The 26,586-nt window shown below is 36.7% G+C and overlaps 1 protein-coding gene across 3 annotated transcripts in view; it reads right to left on the bottom strand.

Annotated features, from left to right (window-relative positions):
• CLIP4 (CAP-Gly domain containing linker protein family member 4) overlaps positions 1-26,586 on the bottom strand; it is a 102,423-nt gene that overhangs the window by 15,716 nt on the left and 60,121 nt on the right. For 2 of the 3 annotated variants that reach the window (XM_049904961.1, XM_049904962.1), the window contains exons 10-14: positions 19,161-19,250; positions 18,026-18,169; positions 14,323-14,457; positions 10,987-11,110; positions 7,182-7,246 (exon numbers count right to left, since the gene is read on the bottom strand). In XM_049904961.1, the coding sequence (XP_049760918.1) occupies positions 7,182-7,246; positions 10,987-11,110; positions 14,323-14,457; positions 18,026-18,169; positions 19,161-19,250 (558 nt within the window). The remainder of the gene's footprint in view (positions 1-7,181; positions 7,247-10,986; positions 11,111-14,322; positions 14,458-18,025; positions 18,170-19,160; positions 19,251-26,586) is intronic. The other variant, XM_049904963.1, reaches the window with a different exon arrangement.

The following is a 26,586-nucleotide window of genomic DNA, read 5'->3' as shown; positions in this document are numbered from 1 at the left end:
AATGCAGTTCCGATCCAAATTCCAATAACATTTTTTAATGAAATGGAGAAACAAAACACCAACTTCAAAAGGAAGGGAAAGAGGCCCCGGATAAGTAAAGCATTACTGAAAAAGAAGAAGAAAGTGTGAGGCCTCACTCTACCTGATTTTAGAACCTATTATACAGCCATAGTAGTCAAAACAGCCTGGTACTGGTACAACAGCAGATACACAGACCAATGGAACAGAATTGAGAATCCAGACATAAATCCATCCACATATGAGCAGCTGATATTTGACAAAGTCCCAAAGTCAGTTAAATGGGAAAAACACAGTCTGTTTAACACATGGTGCTGACATAACTGGATATCTATCTGCAAAAAAAAGAAACAAGATCCATACCTCACACCGTGCACAAAAACTAACTCAAAATGGATCAAAAACCTAAATATAAGATCTAAAATGATAAAGATCATGGAAGAAAAAATAGGGACAACACTAGGAGCCCTAATACATGGCATAAACTGTATACAAAACATTACTAACAATGCAGAAGAAAAACTAGATAACTGGGAGCTCCTAAAAATCAAATACCTATGCTTATCCAAAGACTTCACCAAAAGAGTAAAAGGATTACCTACAGACTGGGAAAAAGTTTTTTGCTAGCACATTTCAGATCAGTGTCTGATCTCTAAAATCTACATGATACTGCAAAAACTCAACTACAAAAACACAAATAACCCAGTTAAAAAATGGGCAAAGGATATGAACAGACATGTCACTAAAGAAGACATTCAGGTAGCTAACAGATACATGAGGAAATGCTCATGATCATTAGCCATTAGAGAAATGCAAATAAAAACTACAATGAGATTCCATCTCACTCCAACAAGGCTGGCATTAATCCAAAAAACACAAAACAATAAATGTTGGAGAGGTTGTGGAGAGACTAGAACACTTATACACTGCTGGTGGGAATGCAAAATGGTACAACCACATTGGAAATCGATTTGGCATTTCCTTAAAAAGCCAGAAACAGAACTACCATAGGATCCAGCAACCCCACTCCTTGGAATATATTCTAGAGAAATAAGAGCCTTTACATGAACAGATATATGCAGACCCATGTTCATTGCAGCACCGTTTACAATAGGAAAAGGATGGAAGCAGCCAAGGTGCCCATCAATGGATAAATGGATAAATAAATTATGGTATATTCACACAATGGAATACTACCCATTGATAAAGAACAATGATGAATCCATGAAACATTTCATAACATGGAAGACTTTGGAAGGCATTATGTTGAGTGAAATTAGTCACTTGCAAAAGGACAAATATATGTATGAGACCACTATTATAAGAACTCAAGAAATAGTTTAAACAGAGAAGAAAATATTCTTTGATGGTTACGAAAATGGGAAGAGAGGGAGGAAGGGACGGAGGGAGAGGGGTAGCCATTAACTAGATAGTAGATAAGAACTATTTCAGGTGAAGGGAAAGACAACACACAGTACAGGAGAGGTCAGTACAACTGGACTAAACCAAAAGCAAAGTAGTTTCCTGAATAAACTGAATGCTTTGAAGGCCAGCATAGCAGGAGCAGAGGTCTGGGGACCATGGTTTCGGGGGACATCTAAGTCAATTGGCATAATAAAATCTATTAAGAAAACATTCCACATCCCACTTTGAAGAGTGGTGTCTGGGGTTTTAAATGCTAGCCAGAGGCCATCTAAGGTGCATCAGTGGGTCTCAACCCGCCTAAAGCAAAGGAGAATGAAGAACACCAAAGACGCAATTAAGAGCCCAAGAGACAGAAAAGGCCACATAAACCAGAGACTACATTAGTCTGAGACCAGAAGAACTAGATGGTGCCCAGCTACAACCCAAGACTGCCCCGACAGGGAACACAACAGAGAACCCCTGAGGGAGCAGGAGAGCAGTGGGATACAGACCCCAAATTCTCATAAAAAGACCAGACTTAATGGTCTGGCTGAGACTAGAAGGATCCCAGAAGTCATAGTCCCCAGACCTTCTGTTAGCCCAAGACAGGAAGTTTTCCCAAAGCCATCTCTTCAGACGGGGATTTGACTGGATTATGGGATAGAAAATGATACCGGTAAAGACTAAGCTTCTTGGATCAAGGGAGACACAGGAGACTATGTGGGCATCTCCTGTCTGAAGGGGAGATGAGAGTGTGGAGGGGATCAGAAGCTGGCCAAATGGACAGGGAAAGACAGAGTGGAAGGAAGGAGTGTGCTGTCTCATTAGGGAGAGAGAAACTAAGAGTATATAGCAAAGTGTATACAAATTTTTGTATGAGAGACTGACTTGATTTGTAAGCTTTCACTTAAAGCACAATAAAAATTTAAAAAATAAAGGAATAAAAATGGAGCTTCAAAATGTACAAAGCAAACATTTATAAACTCTCAAAGTAAAACTGACAGATGAGAAATTTCCCATATTTCTCTCTCAGTAATGGACAGATTAAGCAAATAAAAAATTTCATACAGATATCTATTTAAATCGCACAATTAATAAAGTTGTTCTAAAATATATTTTAAATGTTGCATACAACAATTGAAGAACACACATTCTCTTTAAACACACATGGACCATTTGTCACAATGTTGTGCTAGACCATAAAGTTAGGCTAAACAAATATTTAAGGTCTGATATTATAAGAATCACATTCTCTTATCACACTGCCTTTAAGAAAAAGAATAATAACTAGAAAACTCCATATATTTGGAAATTTAAAAACACACTAGTGAACATAGGTCAAAGAAGAAATAATAATGGATATAAAAATGTAGCACTGAGAAGTACAATACTATGTATCAAAACTTGTGAGATGCAGGGAAAGCAGCAGTTAAAGAGAAATTTATAGCCTTAAACGATAACATGTGAAAACGGAAAGCCTGACTTCGTGAAACAAGCAACCAACCAAAAAGTTAGAAAAATAGAAGGAGAAACCCAAGGTAGAATAGAAGGATGGAAATGAGGTAGTTCAGTGGTAGAACTCTCTCCTTTCATGTGGGAGACCCAGGTTCGATAAGCAGTCAATTCACCTCAAACACAGCTACCAATCATCTATCAGTGGAGGCTTGTGTGTTGCTATTACGCTGAGCAGGTTTCAGCAGAGATTCCGGGCTAAGACAGATCAGGAAGAAAGGCCTGGCGATCTACTTTCAAAAATCAGTCAATACCATTGTGCAACAGGTTACTGTGAGTCAGGGGCTGACTCACAGTAGCTGACAACAATAACAATTAACAAAAAAAAAAACAAACACAGAGTAGAAAGACGCCACAAAGTCAGAAGTGGGTTATTTGAAAATTCCAAACTCCTGACAAGATTAAACAAGGGGGTAAGGGAGAGAAAGACAGACACTATTCAATAAAAATGAAAGGAGGAAGTAAGTACAACTGTTATAGATATTGAATATGAAACATAAGAACAGAGTATTTGTAACAAATTTCTGACAATACAGTTGAAAGTTTAAATGAAATGGATAAATTCCTGGAAAAAAAATAAACTATCAAAACCAACTCAAGAAGAAAGAGAAAAACCTAAACAGCTCTAAAACTATTAAAGAAATGGAATCGATAATGAAATAGAAAACACAGACTCTGGCAAGTAAAAGTCATGGAACAGGCAATACCTACTTACACAAATATTTCCCAAGGACAAAGAAGAAATATCCCCCCAATTCACCATATAAAGGTTAGCAAAAGCTTAAGGGCCTTGGTAACACAGCAGTTAAGCACTTGGCTACTAACCAAAAGGTCGGTGGTGCAAACCCACCAGCAGCTCTGTGGGAGAAAAGGCCTGGCAATCTGTTTCCATAAAGATTACAACCTAGGAAACGCTATGGGGCAGTGCTACTATGTCCTATAGAATCGACTTGACAATACACAACAACTAGCATAAGCTTGATATTAAACTAGACAAATACCGTGTACAAAGGAAAAATTATAGGCTCTTTTTACTATTGATCACAGATCTTTAAATCCTCGTTTAAAATGTCAGGAAATCGAATTCAGTAGTATTTTTTTAAATAATATGTATCAGGGCCAAATTAGGTTTATCCTAGAAATCCAAAGTTGATTTAATATTAGAAATCAAATAATACAATTTACTATAGTAAAATAAAGAGAAAAACCATAAAAGCATTTATTAGATATAGAAACGAAAGAATTACATAACATTCCATTCATGAATCAAAAACAAACAAAAAGCCTTAGCAAAGGACATCATTTAAAAACTAAAGCATCACCATACTTAATGATAAAATGCTGAAAATATTCCTTAAAGAACCAGACAAGGATGCCCTTTCTCCTTCTTTCTTTCTTTTCTTGCCACTCCTGTGGCAAGCCAATACAGTAAGAAGAAAATGACACAAATGGCCTAATGGCAGGAAATGAAAAAACATCTGCCATTATTTGCATATGATGTGATTATCCATGTTAAAAAAAAAAAAGCACACAATAGAATCTACAGTTAAATTATTGGAATAAGAGTCTAGGAAGTTTGTTGGATTAAAAAAATCAATATACAAAGGTTAAATGAAACGCAACCGTAACAACCAGACATAAAATGTAATTTTAAAATGATCTCATTTATAGTAATACAAAAATTATAAAGTACTTAAGAATAAATGCAAGGTTTTTTATGGAAAAAATATCAAGCTTCTTTGAAAGCCATTAAAGAACACCCAAACAAATGGGAAAGACACATCCTTGGAAAGGAATGACACAGATGTCAATTTTCCTCAAGTTCAGCTAAAAACTATGCAGTTCTAATCGGAATCCCAACAGGGTCTTCTGGAACTTAACAAGTTGATTCCAAATATATAACCCAACCCATTATTGTCCAGTCAATTCTGCCTCATAGCAACCCTATAAACCAAAACCCACTGCCATCAAGTCGATTCCTATAGAACAGAGTAGAACTGCCCCACAGAGTTTCCAAGGAGCACCTGGCAGATTCAAATTGCTGACCTCTTGGTTAGCAGCCGTAGTACTTAACCACTATGCCACCAGGGTTTCCAAAGGACACAGCAAAACTGCCCCATAGGGTTTCCAAGGAGCGGCTGGTGAATTTGAACTGCTGACCTTTTGGTTACCAGCGGAACATTAGCTACTGGCCTCCAGGGGTCCTTCAAATGTATAAAAAAATACATATATATACACAGAAGAATAAAAGCCAGAAAGAGCAAAGACATTCCTGAAGAATAACAAGGTATGTGTGTGCAGCTAGGGGAGAGGAGCTTTAATCTGCTAGATATCAAGTATTGCTAGAAATCCATACTAATTAATTAAGTACAGGGATTAAAAAAAAAAGACCGTTAGAACAGCAGAAAGAGGCCAGAAACACAACAGTGTACATACTATACTTGATTTGTGACAATGCAGGCAATGCAGATCTATAGACAAAGAACGGACTTTCCACAAATGGTCATTGACATGGGGAAAAAAAATGAAATTAGATCCTTAATTACACAAAAATCAGTTCCAGGTAGATTGACAACTTAAGTGTGAAAGGCAAAACTATAAAACTCTTAGAATGCAATAATCAAAAATATCTTTATGATATCTATTTTAGGAAAAGATTTAAGACAAAAAATGCAAACCATAATGGAAAAGATCGCTAATTTTCAAAAAACAAAAAAAGGTAAAAAAAAGGCAAAAACTAGGCAAAAATATTTGCCACACATAAAAAATTCTAGTCCCCACTGTCCACCAATGTTCACTGCAGCATTATTCACTAGCCAAAAGGTGGAACAACCTAAGGGTACATCAACAGATGACTGGATAAATAAAATGTGCTGCATACACACAATGGAATATTATCCAGCCATAAAGAGAATGAAGTTCTGACACACGCTACAACACGGTGAACCCTGACAACATTATGCTGAGTAAAAGAAGTCACACAAAAGGACAAACATTGCATAATCTCACTTATATGAAATACTGAGAATAGGCAAAAGCAGAGAGACAAGAGTTGACTAGTGGTTGGCAGGGACTGAGGGAGGAGGGGATAGGCATTTATTGCTTAAGGGGCACTCTGTTGCTCTTTGAGGTGATGGAAAACTTTTGGAAACGGATAGTGGTGATGGATGCACAACATGGTGAATGTAATTAATGTCACAGAATTGTACATTGAATTGTAAATTGCCATCTAAACAATTGTACATTGTTTAAATGGCAATTTTGCTTTATATACATACACACATATGTGTATATGTATATATATAGAAAAATTGCTATTTAAGCAATGTATATGTATATATATATCCACAATAATTTTTTTAAAAGGCAAGTTACAGAACTATTAAAAAAAAAAAAAGATTAGTACCCACACTATGTAAAGAAGCTTACAAATTAATAACGACAAACTTCTCAACAGAAAATGGGCAAGAGACTTAAACGGGTACTTTATAAAAGAGGAAACATAAATGGCCCATAAACATGAAAATAGGCTCAACCTCATTTGTAACCTGAAAAAGGCAAAATAAAACCACAACGAGATACCACTTACACCCAACAGACTGGGAAAAGCTTCTAAATTAGGCAACACCAGTGTCAGTGAGGTAGGGAGAACAGAGGCCCCTGTCACTGCCACCGGGAGTGTGCACTGGGAACAGTTTGGTACCACCCAGGAAGAAGGAAGATGTATCCTCTGCCTGGGAGCCCTAGAGAACCATTTGCACATGTGCACCAGGACACGCACAGCATGGTTTTTAATAGTAAAAAACAGGATATAACCCCAACATCCATTAGCTACTGAATGAATAAATAATATATTTCAACGTAACACTAAATCACAGTAAGAATAACAAATAACGAGCAAAACTAAACATATATTAGTTATGGATACATATATATATGGGCAACAAAAACATAAAGAAAAGCAAGAATAATTAATAAAAAATTCAGGGCAGTCATCACCTGAGGATGGAGTATATGAAACCAGAGGTAGAAGAAACCATGAGGGGTACACTCAGGGGTTTCTATCATCCAGGTAATCGTCTTCTTCAGCTGGGTGGTGGGTAACAGATGTCTGCTTTATGATTACAGGAACTATACAAACACATTTTCTATGCTTTTTTGAATGCATATATACTTCACAATAAAAAAACTTAAATAAATAAAAGCAAAGGAATAATTATTAGGAAAACAAAACTGTGCCATCTTACCAGGATAAGATTGATTCTGTTTATTTGATGAAATTTCTGAAAGAGTATCCACGGAATCTGTTATTCTATGAATAAAACAAACAAATTATGCACATCATTAGAAACAGCTGATCTTAAGATTGAAGACTGGCTCTCAGCCGAGGTTCTCACACCGATTGTTATTTGTTCTTTCATTCACTCAACAGACATTTATTGAGCATTGAGCACCTACCTATTCTGAGCTGGGAATGAGCTTCAATCTAGCATGGGGACAGGGAATGATCAAACAGGAGAGGACCTAGTTTTCCAAGAATTATTAATACTGAAAAAATCAACTTAAAGTGAGTTCACTTAAAATAGACATGTAACTTTATTTCTTTGGAATTTTCTCTTCAAAAGTGAAGCTAAAAAATATGAAAATAAATTCACCTTATAGTTAACAAATGATTATAATTGTGAAAATTTCACTAATCCTTAAAGTAAAGAAAAAACGACATTGGGGTGGTTTATGAATGTGTGTGATTATTCTGATAAAACTGTATGGTTGACACAATTCAACATCCTTCACTTCATATTTGACTCTAAGCAAAATCAAAAAGGTTTCTCTTTATTTTCTGATACTCAACTTGTTCTTTTTTCTCTTTTATTAAGGCCAATCCTGACAGCCTTGTTTTCTTTCAACTGTTCACTAATCTAAGTCCGTGAGGCCTTTATCTGTCCATCATTTCCCCCAGCACGCTTTGTTGCCGAGAAATCCTGCATCTCTGGCAGTGTTTACGATTTCACCCTGCAATCCATATGAACCATCTTTACAAGATATACTGCATGCAACAATCAATGAGAAACCAATGGACACAAAGAATACGACTTGATGAACTGGACAGGTATTTGAATTAGGTGGTGAGGCATAGTTAAGAGGAATGTAATTTAAGAAGTGATCAGGTCATTAGTAATGAGTACCTAATGGTGAGAAAATGAGTACTATACTAATGAAGACCACCTCGGCAACAGAGAGTGGTTATATTATATTGATTAGATTTAATCTGATCAGTGAGTTTTCTGAGCATTTCTCTAAAGTAGTAATGACTGATTTATACATTAGTAGAAGAAAAGGAATTAACCAGTAGATGAACTTTGGGTGGAGGTAGATGGGTCTAGATGGCCATCCAGGCAGAGTCTGGGACAGCAGGCACATTTTTAAAACATGGGCAGAAAGGAAAAAAACAACAAGAGCAACAACAGGTCAACTACAATCCCAAGGAAGAGTGAGATGCAAGGTGAGATTGTGGCTGGTTACTACCTCAGTAAGACTGTCCTGAAGCAGTCCCTAGTTTAAAATTCTTCCATCTTAAAGATCTGCGGTGTCTTTAAAGAGCTCCAAGGCTGGTTTAGATTAGAAACGCCACAGAATCAGAGACCTTGTCTGTTTTATTTGCTTACAGAATGCCTAGCACAGCACAAAGTGCTAAAAGACATTTAATAGTGTTTGATGATGATGAATGAGACAATCAGAAGATGACAGGAAGACAGCTGGATGGAGATAGTGCTTCACTTCCAGAGAGCCCTGTTCCTTTTAAGTGAGAAGAGGGGCTGCTTTTAAATGAACCACCTTAAAGAAGACCAAACAGGAGGGAAGAAAAAAAGTAAAAAAGTGTGTTCCATAAACAAAGAGAAAAAAAAGATGAAGCCACGAGAAAGAAAGTGGCTTTACAATATAAAGAAGAAAAAGCTATTACAGCTTAAAAGCACTAAGCTAGGAATCAGTTTGTGTGATCAGTATTTATTGTGCCTACCATATACTAAAGTATGTCTCTGGGTAATCAAATAAGACTGGGAGCAAGCAAAACTTATAAACAACTGTTGCAATGTATTAATGAAAATACACTCAAATATGAGAACACAGAAGGCTGATTAGTGACTCAGTATGGATTTTATTCCCAAGTCAATCATTTATAAGATATTGGTCCTAAAGAAAGTCACTGGACCTCTTTCAACTATTGCAAGGTGCTGGTTAACAGCACACATTCTGATACTAGACTATTTGGGTTAAAATCCCCACCTGGTTGCTGTGCACACCTGCACAGCTCACATACCTTCTCTGTGCCTTACTTTCCTCACCTGTGAAACAGAAAGAGTGGGCGTGCCGACTCCTGGGTTGTTGAGGATTACATGAGTTAATACATGTAAAGCACACAAGACAGCGCCCTGCACAAGTGCTGTTCATTAGCTATTTTTCATCACTTAAAAAAAAAAACATAAAAAAGAGCAAACCGTCTAAAAGAAAGGGCTTAAAAAAAAAATTAAAACAACAAACTTGGGCTGAGTGAGTTCTTTAGCCAAGTTATTTTATCACTTGAAACTTGTTTCTTCCCTTGCAAAATGAGAACGATCATAATACCTACACCTCCCTGTTCTCAGGAGATTAGTGAGATACACATCTAAAGTCCGTTGTACATTAAGTTCCACTTACTAAATGCTCAACACATGTTTGTAATTGTTATTGTTACTGTCCACCTTGCCTGATTAACAGTCATTAGGATTGAATGACACATTTAAGATACTTTATACACTACAAACCATTACATATTAAATGCTATATTATAATAATAAAATTACATCAAATAAATCATAGAATAAAATACAAAAATTATATTATTTAATAAGAAAAATAAATTGAGGCAGAAAATGGATATAAAAATTGTTAAATTTGCCACAGGAAGTAACAACCTTTATTCCAACAAATTTCATTTAAAAATTTTTTAAAAAAGAGCCCTGGTGGTGCAGTGGTCAAAGCACTCAGATGCAAACCAAAAAGGTCAGCAGTTGGAACACACCAGCCGCTCTGCAGGAGAAAGATGTGGCAGTCTGCTTCTGTGAAGATTTACAGCCTTGGAAACCCTAAGGGGCAGTTCTACTCTGTCCTATGAACAGTGGGTTTGGGTGGGGTTCATTAAAAAAAAAATTATCCCAGGTGCCCTAAAAAAGAAAATGAAAACATAATATGAAAATATAGAAATTTAAAAGAAAAATGCCACAAGAAAATGTGAAATAATGCATATGAACATTTGTTGAGAGTATCTAGTTCCACACAATTTTTATTAGAAAGGAACTAGAAGAGGCTTCTAGACTGTGACTGTAGATCCGTTCTCATGAATATGTTTATACCATATACGCTATCCTCTGAAAAGGATATCAAGCCAACTTCTTTCTGCATATAAGGGAAGTCATTTCATGTAACAGTATCTAGAATTTCATGAGGACTTGTTTCTGCTCAACTTATTTCTGAAAACCAGAATGAACTGGTACAAAATATACTATATTAAGAAGAAACACCGAGGAGGTATATTATATATAAATCCTTGAGGCTTCACTTCCCGCAAAGATCTACTGCTTATCTATTTTTGAAAACTAAAGAAATCAGAGGAAAAAGCCATTTTGGTTCCATTAGGTTTGTAGGAAAATGAATGGGGTGCCTGCTGGCAGGAAATTTAATGTAGTTAGGATGTGACTGAAGCAATCAGAGAGCATTTTTACTTTTGTTTGCATGACAGATTAAGCTTGCTGCTCTCACTGTTCTTAGCTGCAAATGCCACTTCTAATAGCCTACAAATACTCATAGGGTTTGCAAATGAGGAATAAAGGAGGTTTTTAAAATTGCAAATCCTCAGCAAAGCAAATTTAGCTTTCCGTGAGCCTTCTCTCTGAAGAAGGTGGCTGGTTAACCCCTTGAAAGAAGACTGGAGCTACAATCAGTACATGTCTTACCATAAACCACAGCAAATTACAAAAGGTGCCTGTGAGTAACCATAAATTCCATTTTCCTCACCTTTGCACCCTGGACGGGGGAGCAAATATGCCGTATCTTGGAGAACAACTAAAGTACTGCACACCTCCAACTGAACCATCATTCTTGCCATGGGGTTTTTCAAGCTCAATACCGTACCAATATCCTAGAACATGAAGATTGGATTTTAAAAGCATCTGCACTTTATCCAAAATTGTTATGGTATTAGACAGACCCAAAGACCAGGTGGCGTAACACTTCCACTGGTATTAGACAGACCCAAAGACCAGGTGGTGTAACACTTTCACTGGTATTAGACAGACCCAAAGACCAGGTGGTGTAACACTTTCACAGATGACCGGAACGATGGAAGATCATCATAATCATTAAGTTCCAAATGACAAAATTATAAAAATAAAATTTGAAAAGTGAACAGGAAATACATGTTACGAGCATATGTAATTGCAGAGACCGTACATCAAGGGAGGAAAGGAAAAATGCACAAACACAAATTTGGCAAGGCTTAGCTATTATGCAAGTAGTATACTGCCAAAATATTTCTAAACACTGTACTAATAAGAAATTGTCCTTAACATGGTACTACAGTCTGTTACGGTGAGAGAAACGCAGCATGATACTAAGATGTATAAATCATAAAATGAATATGCAGTCTTGTCATTATGCCCTTTCAACATTAGAATACCACAAGCAGTTCCTAAATAATTAAAGAAGTATGAGAATAATACAGAAAATACCAGTCACTAGACATTATGGTAATTTTCTGCTTTTTTCCCCCATCCAGGATGAAAATAAAAATAATTTTTAACCAAAGTTTTCTAAAAGGCTTTTAAGTATTTAAAACGACCTGCTCTGAGGAAAGTAATGAAATTTCCTTTTCTAGGGAGTCTAAAACTAAAATAGTGAGAGTACTCTTAGTATGGTTTATCCCAATATTAGGTAAATGGACAAACACCTGCTAGAGTAAGGACTCTGGAATTGAGGGTAAATGCCTAATCTTTTTTTAAATCACTGTGATTTAAAAGAAAAGTAGCAATTGTATTTGGTCTCTTTGAATCAGTACCAAACAAAAAATAAGGACACAGATATTGAAAAACTTATTGCAAATTACAAAATACAAAAATATTGGTTTCCTTCAGATTACTAGTTCAAAGAGTCAATTATATAACCTCCAAAACACCAAGCTAGAAGAAGTTTTTGCTTTTTTCCTTCTTTTGTTAAAAAAGGATGATACCTGACCCCAATTCCAGGTATTGGGGTAAAGGTTAAAACAACAAATGAATGACCTTTTATACTTACATAGTCCTACTATGTATAGGTAGAGAGCAATGTCTATGAGCCTACTGCTTAGTCATACTAATGCTCTGAAAATAGGTCATCACATTTTTGAATGTTGTAAACCAGATTAGTCTGGTTGCCACTGTTATTTTGCTGATTGCCACAGTTATTATTCTCCAAGTTTTACTTCTTTCTTCCTTTGATCCTTTCCTATATAATTTTTGCATTTTCTCACTGTAATTTACCATATAACTGATTTTTGATGTTCTACAACAACCCATCTCTTGAAAATGTGTAACATGCAGAAATATATTATGACAAGTGCTAACAATAGTAACTACCCATCGTATGGTAGCAGTGCAGCATGAATACCTTCCATTCAAATGTTCATTCTCTTTCAGAGGTGGTACTGATAAAAATGTTGAGGAGGCTAAACCTGACTTCTTGTCAGGTCTAAATCTTATAAACTATAAGAAGCTTAGATATTACCACCGTTCTGTAGAATTGTTTGATCTAAATTTTGATGCCACAGAAATACATGCTACTTTCTTAAGGGCAGAATGACTTAAACAAATGTTTCCAACTTTTATTATATTTATTATTTCCCAAATTTCTAAATATATTAGGAATTTAAAAATTAAAATTCATCTTAAAAAGATAAATCATATCCTAAGAATTAAACCATTCTAGCTTTGGCTTTGTTTAATTTAAGAGGGAAAAACAAACTCAAAACACATACAGTCACTGAGAAAATTAATCTACCTCTGAGATTCCAAGTTTTTATTTAAGAGCTATTATTAAGAACATCCTAACTAATCTCAGATACTACCTGGAGACCTGAGAGAAACATGAATTATAAAACATATAATTCATTTCAAAGCAGTGTGTTGAATTGCAATTAAAAGCAGTATTAATGAAACAAGAATGTGTTGGGAGAAAATTCTCCATGGCACACAAACGTTTCTCATGTCTGGCAGGTAAAGATGCTGACTGCCTTTGTTCCACTATACCTTCTCATGGATGTTTGTACAGGGGACAGCCTCGGAAGATAGAGATAGTGTCTCCCTCCAGAACAAAAGACAGGCATGCTTTTTGCTCAGTGTCAAGGTTCAGATTCCTTAAGCTCAGGGTTCCTCTCCTGTAACGTAAATCCTGAGGCATATGCAGGTGCCACCTGGACAGCTTTCTATCTTTCTGTGGGAACTGGGAATCAAGGAGCCAGCACAAGAAAATGCTGATGCTCTGGTACTGCTACTGCTGTGAGGAATAATGTTTTCTTTGACCCAGGAGTCTCATATCTTCTGCCAAATCCATGAAACTGTGGCAGGCTAACTTATTAGCTTGCAAATAGGGTAAAATGTCAGATCCTTCACAGTTCTGGACAGAATGTTACAAACTTTTTTTTTTTTTAATCAATTTTCTAGGTTATATTTGCCTAAAATGCTGCAATGCCACCATGTGTCAAAATAGCATATTGCTATTTAAAACATATGGAACATGGTTTCACTCAACTGGCTTCTATTTGAAATCATAATCACTGAAAATGATAATCTTTACTTTGAAAACACAATATTAAGTCTAAATTAAGTGTAACTTGGGATGAATATATAAATACACAAACATGTATTTTTTAAGGTCCCAGGGTTCGTAAAAGCTTTTTCATTTTCCTAGAACTCTTTTGTGTACTTTTCTCTTCAAACCACTCTGATAGAAGATACTCATTCAACTCATTATCTACTCATTTCAGAGATTATCCTTAGCAAAAAATCTAATCCAAAAATGTTTTCCCTGATGCTTAGTACATTCTGCAATCAGTGAGAGTAAAGTCAGAGTGACAACTAATTTTACCGTTAGACAATATAAAACACAGTCGGCAAAAAAAATTTACTAGTAACAGTCAACCTGAGTAAAAACAGTCTTAATCATTGTTTAAGTTTTAATCATTGTTTTACATTTTTCTGTGCCATGCTTGAACTGGTGATCAAGAATTCTCTACAAATTAAATTTTATTTACGTGTAAAATTGTATACCTTTTATGTTCTAAAGAATTCAAGTTGAACAAAGGATGTACAGGTAAGTTACCTGGAGCAAAGTTTGTTGTCCCAAAGAACTTAATGGTACCAATTCTCTGGCCTACCACCAACACTCTGTCTCCAAGGCGGAGGTCTCCAGCACGACGGGTATCATTTGCTACAGATGTTGCTGAGGAATTCAAACCTGTTTCATTGGTTGGCAGGGGGAGGGGCCGGGGGGAAAAGGGGAGAGAAAACAAACGAGAAAACAAACTCAAAAAAAAAAAAAACAACTCAAAATGCACTTTAGCCAAAACATCACTATGTATTCCAACCAGTCTAATTAGTTGGAGGTTTCGATATTTTTTTGCCTTTCATCATTCAGGTCACCAGTTGTGTTTCTCACTTGTGAGGTCAAGGTACTCAAAGGAAATTTGAAGGGTTTCCTGAGAAAATTATTGCCAGAGGTAAGCATGGGAAATTAACACAACCTGAGCCCTGGTAAAGTATCAACTGTACCAGAGTTGCCTGGCTCACATTCGACTAGTACAAGAGTCAGCAAGCTTTTTCTATGAAGGGCCAGATAGTAAATATTTTATGCTTTCTGACACAACTATTCAACTCTGCTATTGTAGCACAAAAACAGCCACAGACAATATGTAAACAAATGGGCATGGCTGTGTTCCCATAAATTTTTATTTACAAAAACAGGTGGTGGGTCCAATTTGGCCTATGGGCCATAATTTGCTAATCCCTGTTCCAGTAAAATGTCAGATTATAGTAGTTCACTGGCAGTCGTTATAAACAATACATACAAGAATGTGAAGGTACATTTGCTATAAAGTTCGCTTACCCCAAATTGATTTCCTCATTAGAAATGAAAACACTCTTCCCTCATCTAGATTCAAACCTAAACCCTGAAATGCCAACCACTAAACAGCAGAAGTATTGGAGAAATACTATCTCTAGAAAGCTATTCAAATACAACAGCTGAAAGAGAAGCAGTGGGCCCTTGAGCCTTCTACCACTAGTACATAGAGATTTGAATAGCTGTCATCTGGGAAGGCCTAGAGGACCCCTGATAAGGGCACAGGATGGAGGATAAGTTGCTCCGTGAAAGACAGAAACTAAAATCATGGCAACAGATGAAGGAACATACACCCACAGAGAAAGAAGGCCTGGATTAAGTGCTACACTAAAAAGCCCTAGACTCTTCTACTAACTGGTACTTCCATTGCACTTCACAGTTTACAAAGTGCTTTTCATAAAAATCATAACGATAAATGATTTAGGAACTACCTAAGACACAGTATTCATAGCTAGTAGGTATGACACCTAGACTGAAACCCTGACTCTGTGACCAGATATGTTCATGTCTGTTCCCATGCCGTCTGTAGACAATGGGCCAAATAACGCCAGTTCAAGAGTGGGATACAGTGAGGCTGAGGCCCAGAGGACACAGACTCCCCCCACCCCCGCCACCTCCTTCACTCCCACAATCCTTTCTTTCTGCTGTTCTCTCTCCTTAATTTTGTCCTAACTTTTCGTTACTGTCTACTCTTTGCAGTCCATATCTCCCTCAAATGCAATACTACAGAAAAGTGGAACACCTACTCACTCTAGAAACATTTCTTAAGGTAATGTCTCTGGGTTCCACACACAGACTTTCTCTCACATATTTCCTAGGCTCGCTCTCCCTCTCTCCCCTCAGCCTCTTCCCGCCTTTTTTTTACACAATTAGATATTTATTTAGAAAGCTGGCAAATACCAAAACCATCTCAAAAATAACTTAGTATTTTTAATAATTAATGCTGATATACCTCTATGATACTTTTTCTAATTTAAAAAAAAAATTCTCCAACCAGAAACTCAGTGTCCCTTCAGCAATAACGCCCCATTCTCCCCGCCCCTCAGCCCCTAGTAACCACTAATAAACTTCTTTCTCTATGCATTTGCCCGTTCTAGATATTTCATATAAGTTGAATCGTACGATTTTGTCACTTTATCTGACTTATTTCACTCAGAATAATGTTCTTGCCTTCTAAAAAGTCCCCTTTCTCTCTCTATCTTCACTATTATAAGCCTACAGAAACCTCAAATTTACAAAAAGAAAAAAAAATTAAATGTGTAATCATATTAGAAGAAAGTCTTATAAAGGGTAAAAAAGGTAGTTACACATCAACATATAAATTTTAAAATCAAACAAATGTCAAAAGCTCAAATGCCAGATGAGTGTGGCCTTAATTTTTTTTGAACAGGACAAGCAGAATTGCTGTATCATTGCAGCCTCTCGCCTCTGTTCCTCACAGCGTTGAAGAGAAACTGTTGGGAAGGGGAAAGCTATTCAGACAACAAATATTCCAGGTAAAACTTTTAGGGCCCCTACTTTTTAGGGTTCGACACTTTAGGTTATTATGTCAATATTTCTGTTGAGGGTATTATTCTTTTTTCCCCATCAATAAAATATTTTAAAAGGGAAAAAAAAATCCTGTCATAAACATTTGATGTAATACAAGTATTAGAAATATTAGAAAAAGAATCTGGTAATTATTATGAGCTTCATTAAGAACATAAAAAACCCAAAACCCAGTGCCACTGAGTCACACTGACCCATAGCGACCCTACATATGCCAAAAAAATGGCTTCATTTCCTTTCTGGACAAGTTTGTTATATAGGGTGATAAGTTAACGGCAAATCTTGTTGATTTCAACAAGAAGTTTGATAGTGTTTTATACATCCTTACACATAATGAAGAAATATGGACAAGCTGCATGCAGGGTTCACAGCTAGTTAGAAAACCATATCCAGAACAGGTTATCACTATCAACCTGGAAGAGTCTTTGGCCTTCTCCTAGATAAAGTTTTAAACAATGACTCTTTATAAAAACATGCAAAGATGTCACAAAGCTAAAATGCAAGATGCAAGAAACAAAATCCAGATCAGATGAAACTCCTAAGATTAAATTAAATGACAATAAATGTAAAGTCTTACATACAGCAGTGAAATGAAGAGGACTTGACAGGCTCAATTTGAGCAATAATGCAGTGTGGCCACCAAATCTGCACACACAGCCTAGCCCCCTATATTTGTAACTGAGAGGCAACAGTTCCACTCTGTCAGCTGGCTAGGGAAGGGTCTGTAGAGCCTGTGTGTGAGGAAGAACGGCAGGCACTGGGGGCAGGGCAGACCCTAAGGGCAACTGACAGAGCGTAGGCATCAGGCAGACCCAGGGCTGCCACTTAGAAACTCAGTGCTCAGGGACCACTGGTTTTCTCCCTGTGCCTCAGTTTCCTCATCCATAAAGTGAGGATTTTCATAGTACCTGCCCTGTAAGTTTATTTTGAGAATTAAATGAAATAATGTAGGTAGTGCCTAGCACAGTCCCTGAAACAGTATTACAATAAATGTTAGTTATTATTTTTAGGTATAGACCAGAAAAGAGGTTAGAGATAATAAAACATAATAGTTTCCAAGTATCTTAAAGGGTTTTTTTTTTATCTTAAAGGATTGGAGGCCTTAGATATGTGGGAAAGAGAAGTAGTCAGTAGAGACAGGGAAGATAGTAAGAACAAAAGGAGAAAGGAAGAGAAATCCAATGTATGTTTACAAAGGGTGAGGGGTAGGGTGAGAGTAGGGGCAAGGAAGAGTGCAAGTAGTTCAGTCTGACTGAAGTAAGGAGTTCCTTCTACACATTTAAAAAGAGCAAATCTACTTACAAACAAACCAAGATAAAAAACACCAAGAAAGCCTGGTTGAAAAAGCCATAGATACCAGCACTGGCTCGAGATGAAACAGAAGAGCTTTTGCTCACTGTCTTCTTGTTATTGCCACTTGCACTCAATTTCTTGAGGTAGCTCTGTCTGTGTTCCAAAGAAGATGTAGAGGAGGAGCTGCTGATGGATCCAAGCAGGGTAACTAAAACAGGCAAAGAAAAGAAATAGATCAAAGGGTAGAAAATAACAGCAGAGGACCAGGAAGATGCTTTTCCAGGCAAATCCTTCCAGACTCTCCATTTAGCTTCCTCAATTGTGGATTATTTAGTACCAAATTAAATGCCTGATTTCATCCAAATATATCATAGCTCAAACATAAAAGATGTTATAACCTAAGCAATAGTATTTTAAGGATTCACACTATACGATCATAACCTTTTAAAGGAGAATGTCACCACATCAATTAGCTTACAATGACTACCCGTTCTAAGCACCACTTCCCACCCCTCACTTTAGATGAGATAGTAGAGTCCTATCTTATTTACACACACAAAAAAAAAAAGATATTCATATGTTTTAAGGAAATAAAAGTTCAATATTAAAATCTGAATAAAACTTGAAGGCAAGCAAGAAACTTGTGAGTTTTCTACTCATGCTCTATGCACCTAATGATTTGATAATTAAAGGCAACTTAAACATTCTTTTTTCTGCTTTAATTTTTTGTTGATACCATGTGTTTTCATTAATGGAAGCATGCTTAATCATCGAGAGCATGTGAATTTTTGTAGTACGGATTTTTTTTCTTGCCCCTTCCCACAAGCCTGCCTTAAGTGCTTAGTGGTATATATGAAGTCCCACCAATTATAGCCCAGAGCCCCCACCAGGGTATATTAGTGCATATGTGTAACAAATAAAAATTTCCAAAATTCCTATTTTTCCTACCAAAAATTCAGACACCTCATACCACACCCTGTGAAAACAGTAATTTGTGGCACACTCCTGTTTCCTCAGTTTCAAACAGTCCTAAAGGCCCCTGCCTTGCGGCAGCACGAACTATGAGTAGTAGCAGGTTCCCAATAAAACCGAGAGGCTGAAAAAGTTCGTGATCGCTATATGTACCACTGGGCACAAAAGTGTCAAAGTTCCATCGGTAAATTAATATTTTGCAAAATAGTGGTAATATATTACATTACCATCTTTCTCTGTTACAGTTTTCGATTCTTCACCAGGAGCTAATGAAAGTGTTGATTCAGAAGCACTATCTTTTTTTGAGGTCATTAATCCTAGGACACAGAAACACACTGCTTTTAACAAGAGAGAATTTTTTTTAACATTAAACATAAAAATGTATTTGTTTTTTAAGGTACAGGCATCCTTCAGTATCTAAATATAACCCATTTCTGAAAACATGGTGGATAACAAATTCACAGACAGCAGGGGCCAATATTTCACTATTTAAATGAGAAAGATAAGAATGCATTCCCAGCTCCTATGAAAACCTCAATCAATTTCCCTAAGTATCACTAAAATATCTTGAACCTATGTAACAATCCACAAAAGATTTCTAAATAATATAAAGCATTTACAACAGTTACCTAGTAGTTTGATACATAATGCACTCATTAATGTGTTTGCACAATGCTAGCAGATAAAGCAAACCTATCACACCTGAGATACAGCTGCTACACACTTGCCAGGACTTGCAAGTGACTTATATGATTTCACTGGTATGGGCAGGCAAATTCATTACAGCGGATTTTCATCTTAGTGAATTTTGGATAAAATTTTTTGCAAATCATTATAAAGACTATTCATTTAAGTGAGAGTTCAGACAGTAAGAAATCCTGTATTCTCTGCCACTGGTATTCTGAAAATGGCTACCCCACCTCCTCATCCCACACAATTCTCACATACACACAAAAAATCACTGAAATAAGCTCTTGAGTAATACTCTATCTTAATAAGACTTCTACTCCAGTCCTACAGAACCAAATTATTTACACAAGAAATCTTGTTTAAGTGGGCTGCATCCAATTTTAAACTCTGTCAGGCATCCATGCCAATTCTACTGGTTTAGTAAGCATTCTAGGTGAAGAAATGTGCTTGGGACAGGGCCTTTTCAATTTCATATGATATAAAGACATAAAAAAAAAAGACATGAACATACATAAAATATGAGGGCGTTTTTGATAAGCACTGACATAGAAGGAGGAGACAATAATTGAGGCTAAAAAGGCAACGCTTCATCAAGATCGCATCCTGACATGAGTCTTGAGAAATGGATCAGATTTATTCCAGCGAATACTGGATGTATGACCAGGAAGAACTGAGGCATTCTAGATGGATCCAGGAAAAAAAAAAAAAATCTTAAAAGGCATGATCAGAGAAGGCTGAGAGGCTTGGCTAGAACAAAGAGTACTTTTGGGATTTGAGAGAATTAAGGCTGGACAGATTGGTCAGGGTAAAATTTCAGAGGGTTATCCTGCCCAGCTCGAGCCCCTAGTGGGCTTTGCAAAGGAGGACTAGCACGAACAGAGTTATGGCTGGACAGCACTACTCGGACATCCAGGTTTAGAAGGCAAATAGAAGAGAAGAGGGGAAGCAGAGAACAGTGAGAAGCTATACAATAGTCCAGGCATGTGGGCTTGAACTAGAATAGCCAGAACTGAACAGATGGGGTGAGCAAGAGCGCTTTTGTGAGGGCAGACTTTTTTTATACTTCAGTGATTATATTTTTCAATTCTAAAAAATCCATCTGGTCCTTTGTTTTTATTTGACATTTTTATTGCGGTCATTGTTGATTCACGTGCAGTTATAAAAATTAATACAGGAGTATCCCGTGCATATTTTACCCACTTTCCCCCAACGGTAACATTTTGCAAAACTATAGTAGTAGATCAAAACTAGGATACTGACATTGACAAAATCCATCAATCTTACTTAGATTCCCCCAGTGTTCCTTGTACTCGTTTGTGTGTGTGCGTGCACATGTGCACACGCGTCATTTGGTTCTTCTTCAGTATCTTCTACTTCGGCGCTGAACATTTCTCATTCCGTTTGTTTCAAGAGTACTCACTCTTAATCCTTGGAGCATGGTTATAATACATTCTTTGAAGTCTTTATCTGATAATTGAAACATCCATGTTATCTCAGGTTTGGCATCTATTGATTGTCTTTCTCTCTGCGAGATGTAAAGATTTCCCTGGTACTTCATATTTTGAATAATTTTGGATTGTATCTTGGACATTTTGAATATTATGCTATGGGACTATGGGTCTTGTGTACATCCTGTGAAGAGTTTTGTTTTGCTTTGCTTTGTTTGTTTTAGCAGGCAGTGACCCAGTTAGATTCAGACTAGAAGTTTCTACCCAACTTTTGTGCCCTGTGGTTACAATGCCAGCTGTTCCTAAAGCCTTTGCAGTGATATTTGGATCTGTCTTGTGTACTGTGCCACCTAGTGGTCGGTCTGCAACCTGGGCAGTGCTCCACCCAGGATGGTACGCTGGTATGCTGTGTATGGTCAGGTCTATGCATGGGTAACTCGGGAGTAAGCCTGGCTGGGAATATCCAACATTTTGGGTTCACTTTCTTGAGCTCCCTCCTCTCTATGATCTCCTGACATTCTCCTCTCCCAAAGCACCACCGCCCCCTTCCTGGTATGCTGAACAGAATGCCTGGGTTTTAGTTTCCCTCTCTTGTTATATATCACTTGAGACTGATTCTGCCTCTGAAGCCAAGAACTGAGAAAAGAGAAGAAAAACTAATGGGATTCCATCCATGTTCTTGAGACCACAGCTCCTCTGGTCAGACAAAGGCTTTGATCCCTTGGAGTTTTAGGTGCTTGCCCATCCACTGCTGCTATAGCACCATGCAGGATTGCCTGGGGACTGGGGTAGGAGAGAACCAGAATGATAGTAATAAAGCAAGAAAGAAAGCAGAGCATTTCCTCCACTCTGTCTAGAGAGACATTCCTGCTCCTCCAACCAGAAACAGAGGGCTTCCTTCTCTTACGGCGTTCTACCTATACTTGGTGTGGACTTCCAGGTCTCAGGCTGCCTTTGAGTTCACACTGGAAGAAGCCAGTGGGAAAAATCCCAGGAAATTCACAACTGGCTCTTAGTATTTCAAGATATTTTCCTTCCTTAATCTGCCTGCTACCATTCAGAGTCCTCAGATGGTTGCTCTATGCATCCAATGCCAGGTTTTCAGCTGCGCTCAAAGCAGAGGCTACACAGTGCCTGCCATCCTGCTGTAATAGGAACCTGGAACCTCCCCTTGAATTTTATTTAACTTTTTTACCTGCTTATTTTCCATGAAATATTTAGATTAATCTTTTAAGTTCCAAAATAAAACCCTGTTGTCTTTTTTACTGCAATTATGTTATCTCTATAAAGCTAATTTTTTTTATAAAGCAACTTTATAAAGCACTTATTAATATTTAGTTTTTACATGCAAAACAATATATCCTTAAAGTTATTAGAAGAATTTTCAATTAACTCTGAAAAATTTTAAAGATTTTAAAAATAAATGTCTCTCACATTTTGCATTGTTCCCAAGTATTAATGTTGTTATTTTAATTGAACATCTTTTTTCATATTTTCTTACTATTTGTTGGCAGAATACAGGACTTACTACTAGTGCTGTTCGTTGTACTGAATTGAGCCACTTTATTGAATTCTTTTATTAACTTTAGTTATTGTTAACTGATCTTGGGTTTTCAAGTTTTATTAATCGTATCCTCTACAAAATATTCTTCATTCACATTATTTCAAATTTCATATTTTCACTTCAAATTGTATACTGCAAGAAGTCACAGAAGCTTTTTCTCCTGTATTTATGTCTAAGGTTACAGCATCACCATTTTTCCAGTTATTCACTATTAAAAATTTTGAGTCATGTATGACTCCTCTTCATTCTTATTGCTAATATCTAGTTAATTGCCAAATCCTATTACAAATGAACAAACAGTCCTCATTTGCACAGTAATGTGGGACCATAAGAATTACTATGCAAGCTGAAATCAGGTAAAGTAACTTTATAATCAGTGGGAAAAATTAAGATTGTTCTATGACCTTTGAAAATTTCTGTCAAAACATTAAAAAATTTCTTACTGTCAGTTATAAATGCATAGAAAAATAAAAAATAGTAAAACAAACATCAATTCAGTACAGTAATTTAAAACAATAACAATATTGTGAACTAAAATGTTTTCTTTGAAAAAAAACTGATCAAGAGTAGTTTCAATAGTGCTTGCTTTCTTATTCTCATTGTATGATTTATGATACAAAGTGAGCATCTTTTCTATGCCTTGGCAAATCATCAAACCCCTTTCTATCTTTCAATCAGCTTCCAACATTTCCTTCTTTTCACTTTCAATGTTGTAAAATATCGCTGAGTGTTCCTTTAATGTGACTTTTTTGCTACTGGCACTTCCTCTAGGAAATCTTCATCCTTCTCATCACAACTACTTTCCTCATTCATGTCTATAAGTTCACCTTCACAAAGTTCCTCTGGCTGAAAATCTAGCACGTCTCAAATGGTGGCAGTGTCGACATATCCATGGTCAGCCATTTCTTCTATATTTCTACTTATGTCTAATTCAGATTTCACTTCCAACATTATCACCTTTCATTTCCTCACTGCACGTTCATCTTTGTTTGCCAATTCCCTCCTTGAATTATCCATTTTTATGAAATGTTACACGCATTTATCACTGGGAGACAAGGAGGCAACCCAACTACACACTTTGATGTCTGTGCATTAACTGAATAACAAATGTGCAGTGACCAATTACCAACAGACTTTGAAAGAAGTGACATGATTGGTCATCTGTTATTTACATAGTGAATTTTGGACTAAAAAGCTAGCAGTGAAGTTTGTACTTTCTGTAATTACTCACATTTAATATAGCATGGTAAGTTAAATTTAAACCATGCTGTTGGGGAACTTGTGTTATGTAACTAAACCATGCTAACAAATTTGTGCATACCAGAACTATGCAAAGCAAGGACTGCCTGTATCTATATTTTAACCCATAAAACAAGCCCCCCAAAAAGCTGTACAGAGATACCATTAAAAACTCAATAGACAAATTAAAATGTAATACAACGAAATATTCAAGTAATTCAAAAGAAGCTAGGAAAGAGGAAATAGAAACAAAAAACAAAGGACAGGCAACAATTGGTCTCAACCCACCTGCAGCAAAGGAGAATGAAGAACACCAAAGACACAAGGTAAGTATGAGCCTAACAGTCAGAATAAAAAAAAAAAAAATAGGCCACATAAATCAAAGACTACATTAGCCTGAGACCAGAAGAACTAGATGGTGCCCAGCTACAACCAATGATTGCCGTGACAGGGAGCAGAAGAGAGAATCCCCGAAGGTGCAGGAGAGCAGGGGGTTGCAGACCCCAAATTCTAGTAAAAAGACCAGGCTTAATGGTCTGACTGAGACCAGAGGGACCCCAGAGGTCATGGTCCCCAGGTCTTCTGTTAGCCCAAGACAGGAACCATTCTTGAAGCCAACTCTTCAGACAGGGATTGGGCTGGACTACAAGACAGAAAATGATACTGGTGAGGAGTGGGCTTCTTGGATCAAGTAGACACATGAGACTATCTGGGCAACTCCTGTCTGGAGGGGAGACGTGAAGGCTGAGGGGGACAGAGGCTGGCTGAATGTACACGGAAACATAGGGTGGAGAGAAGGAATGTGCTGTCTAGGTGTATATAAGGTTTTGTATGAGACTGACTTGATTTGTAAACTTTTACTTAAAGCACAATAAAAATTAAAAAAAAAAAAAGTTCAAGAAAAGAACCCATTCTGTACAAGTCCAATAAGCTTCTAGTACATTTTTATGTAACACATTGCTCTGATTCAGCACTTTCCATAATTCAGTTGTTGAAACGAATTAATATTATTTAGAAGCATGTCAACAAATAAAATAGGTCATAATAAAGAAACAACATCTCCAAAAAAAAAAAAAGGACAGAAGCAGAAAGCAAATAAAATGGCAGCCCTAAATCCAAATATACCAATAATTACATTAAAAGCAAAAGTCTAAACACATCAATTAAAAGGCAAAGTTTGTCAAAGCAGATTTAAAAACAAAAACCAAAAGAACACTTATAGGCTGTCTATAAGACACTCACTTTAATCATAATTATATATGTAGATTAAAAACACAAGGAAATGAAAGGATATACGTACAACCACTAATCAAGAGAAAGCTGCAGTAGCAATATTAATATCAGACAAGGTAGATTTCAGAGCAAGGAAAATTACTAGAGTTAAAACAATACATAATGATAAAAGGATCAATTCACCAAGAAGACATAACAGTCATAAATGTGTATGTACCTAAAACAGAGCTGCAAAATACATGGAGTAAAAAATAAAAGAACTGAAAGAAGAAACAAATAAATCCACAGTTATACATAGAGACTTCAATCCCCCTCTTTTGGTAATCAATAGAATAAGTAGACAGAAAATCAGTAAGAATATAAAAGAACTGAAAACACTCTGAACCAAGTGGATCTAAATAACATTAATAGAGCACTCCACCCAACAAGAGAAGTACACGTTCTGTTCAAGTAAGCATGGAACATTTACCAAGATAAACAATATTCTAAGTCATAAAACAAACCTTAACAAATTGAAAAGAATAGAAATTATACAAAGTATGTTCTCTTATCATAGTGGAATTAAACTAGAAATCAATAACAGAAAGGTATGGAGCACTGAGTCTCAGTTTACGATGATGGAAAAACAACATTGATTAAGGATAGGGTCGCAAGTTACATTGGCAAAAGTTGTGCGATAGAGATATTTACAACAACAATACTGCTGCTATGTACAACCAAATACTTCATGGGATTTGATTCTGGGTTTGGAGGTTTAGGGTCACGGATTCATGGGACATCCCAGGTAACTGGCCTAATATTGTGTTTAATGCTTCTATTCTACTTCCTAGTTCACTGCATAGTGCCTGCAGTCTTAAAAGCCTGCAAGCAGCCATTCGAGGTACAATAATTGGTCTCTATTCACCTGGAGCAACAGAGGAAGAAGAAGAGCCTGGAGCAACAGAGGAAGAAGAAGAGCCAGAAATAGGAGGAGGTAATGGAATGTGTGGCTAATAGCCTCCATGAATACCACTTCTTTTGCTATGAGACCAGAAGAACTGGATGGTGCCTGGCTACCATTACTGAATATTTTGATCAAAGATTCTATAAAAGAATCCTGATCAAAAAGGGGAAAGTACAGAACAGATTTTCAAATCCTCATGGAATCTTTCTAGAGCCATGGAGGCTGGATGAACTCTCGAAACTATTGCTCTGAGATAATCTCTAGACCTTAAACCTTAAACAAAAGATACCCCCTGAAGTTTTCTTAAAACCAATTAATAGTTTAGCTTAACTAGGAAAGAATGTCTGCCTTGAGCATTGTGCTCTTTTAAGAACTATCTATATGGGATCAAATTGACAACAGCAACTCAGAAGAGTATATAGGAAACTTAATGATTTTATATTAATGGAGGAAAAACAATCGGAAGAGTGAGAATGATTGTACAGTTTGAAGAATGCAATCAAGGTCTTAAAAGGTCACTGGATTGTACATGTAGA

The sequence above is a fragment of the Elephas maximus genome, chromosome 12 (assembly GCF_024166365.1).
Source record: "Elephas maximus indicus isolate mEleMax1 chromosome 12, mEleMax1 primary haplotype, whole genome shotgun sequence".
Lineage (NCBI taxonomy): Eukaryota > Metazoa > Chordata > Mammalia > Proboscidea > Elephantidae > Elephas > Elephas maximus.
This window is presented reverse-complemented; position numbering and strand designations above follow the sequence as displayed.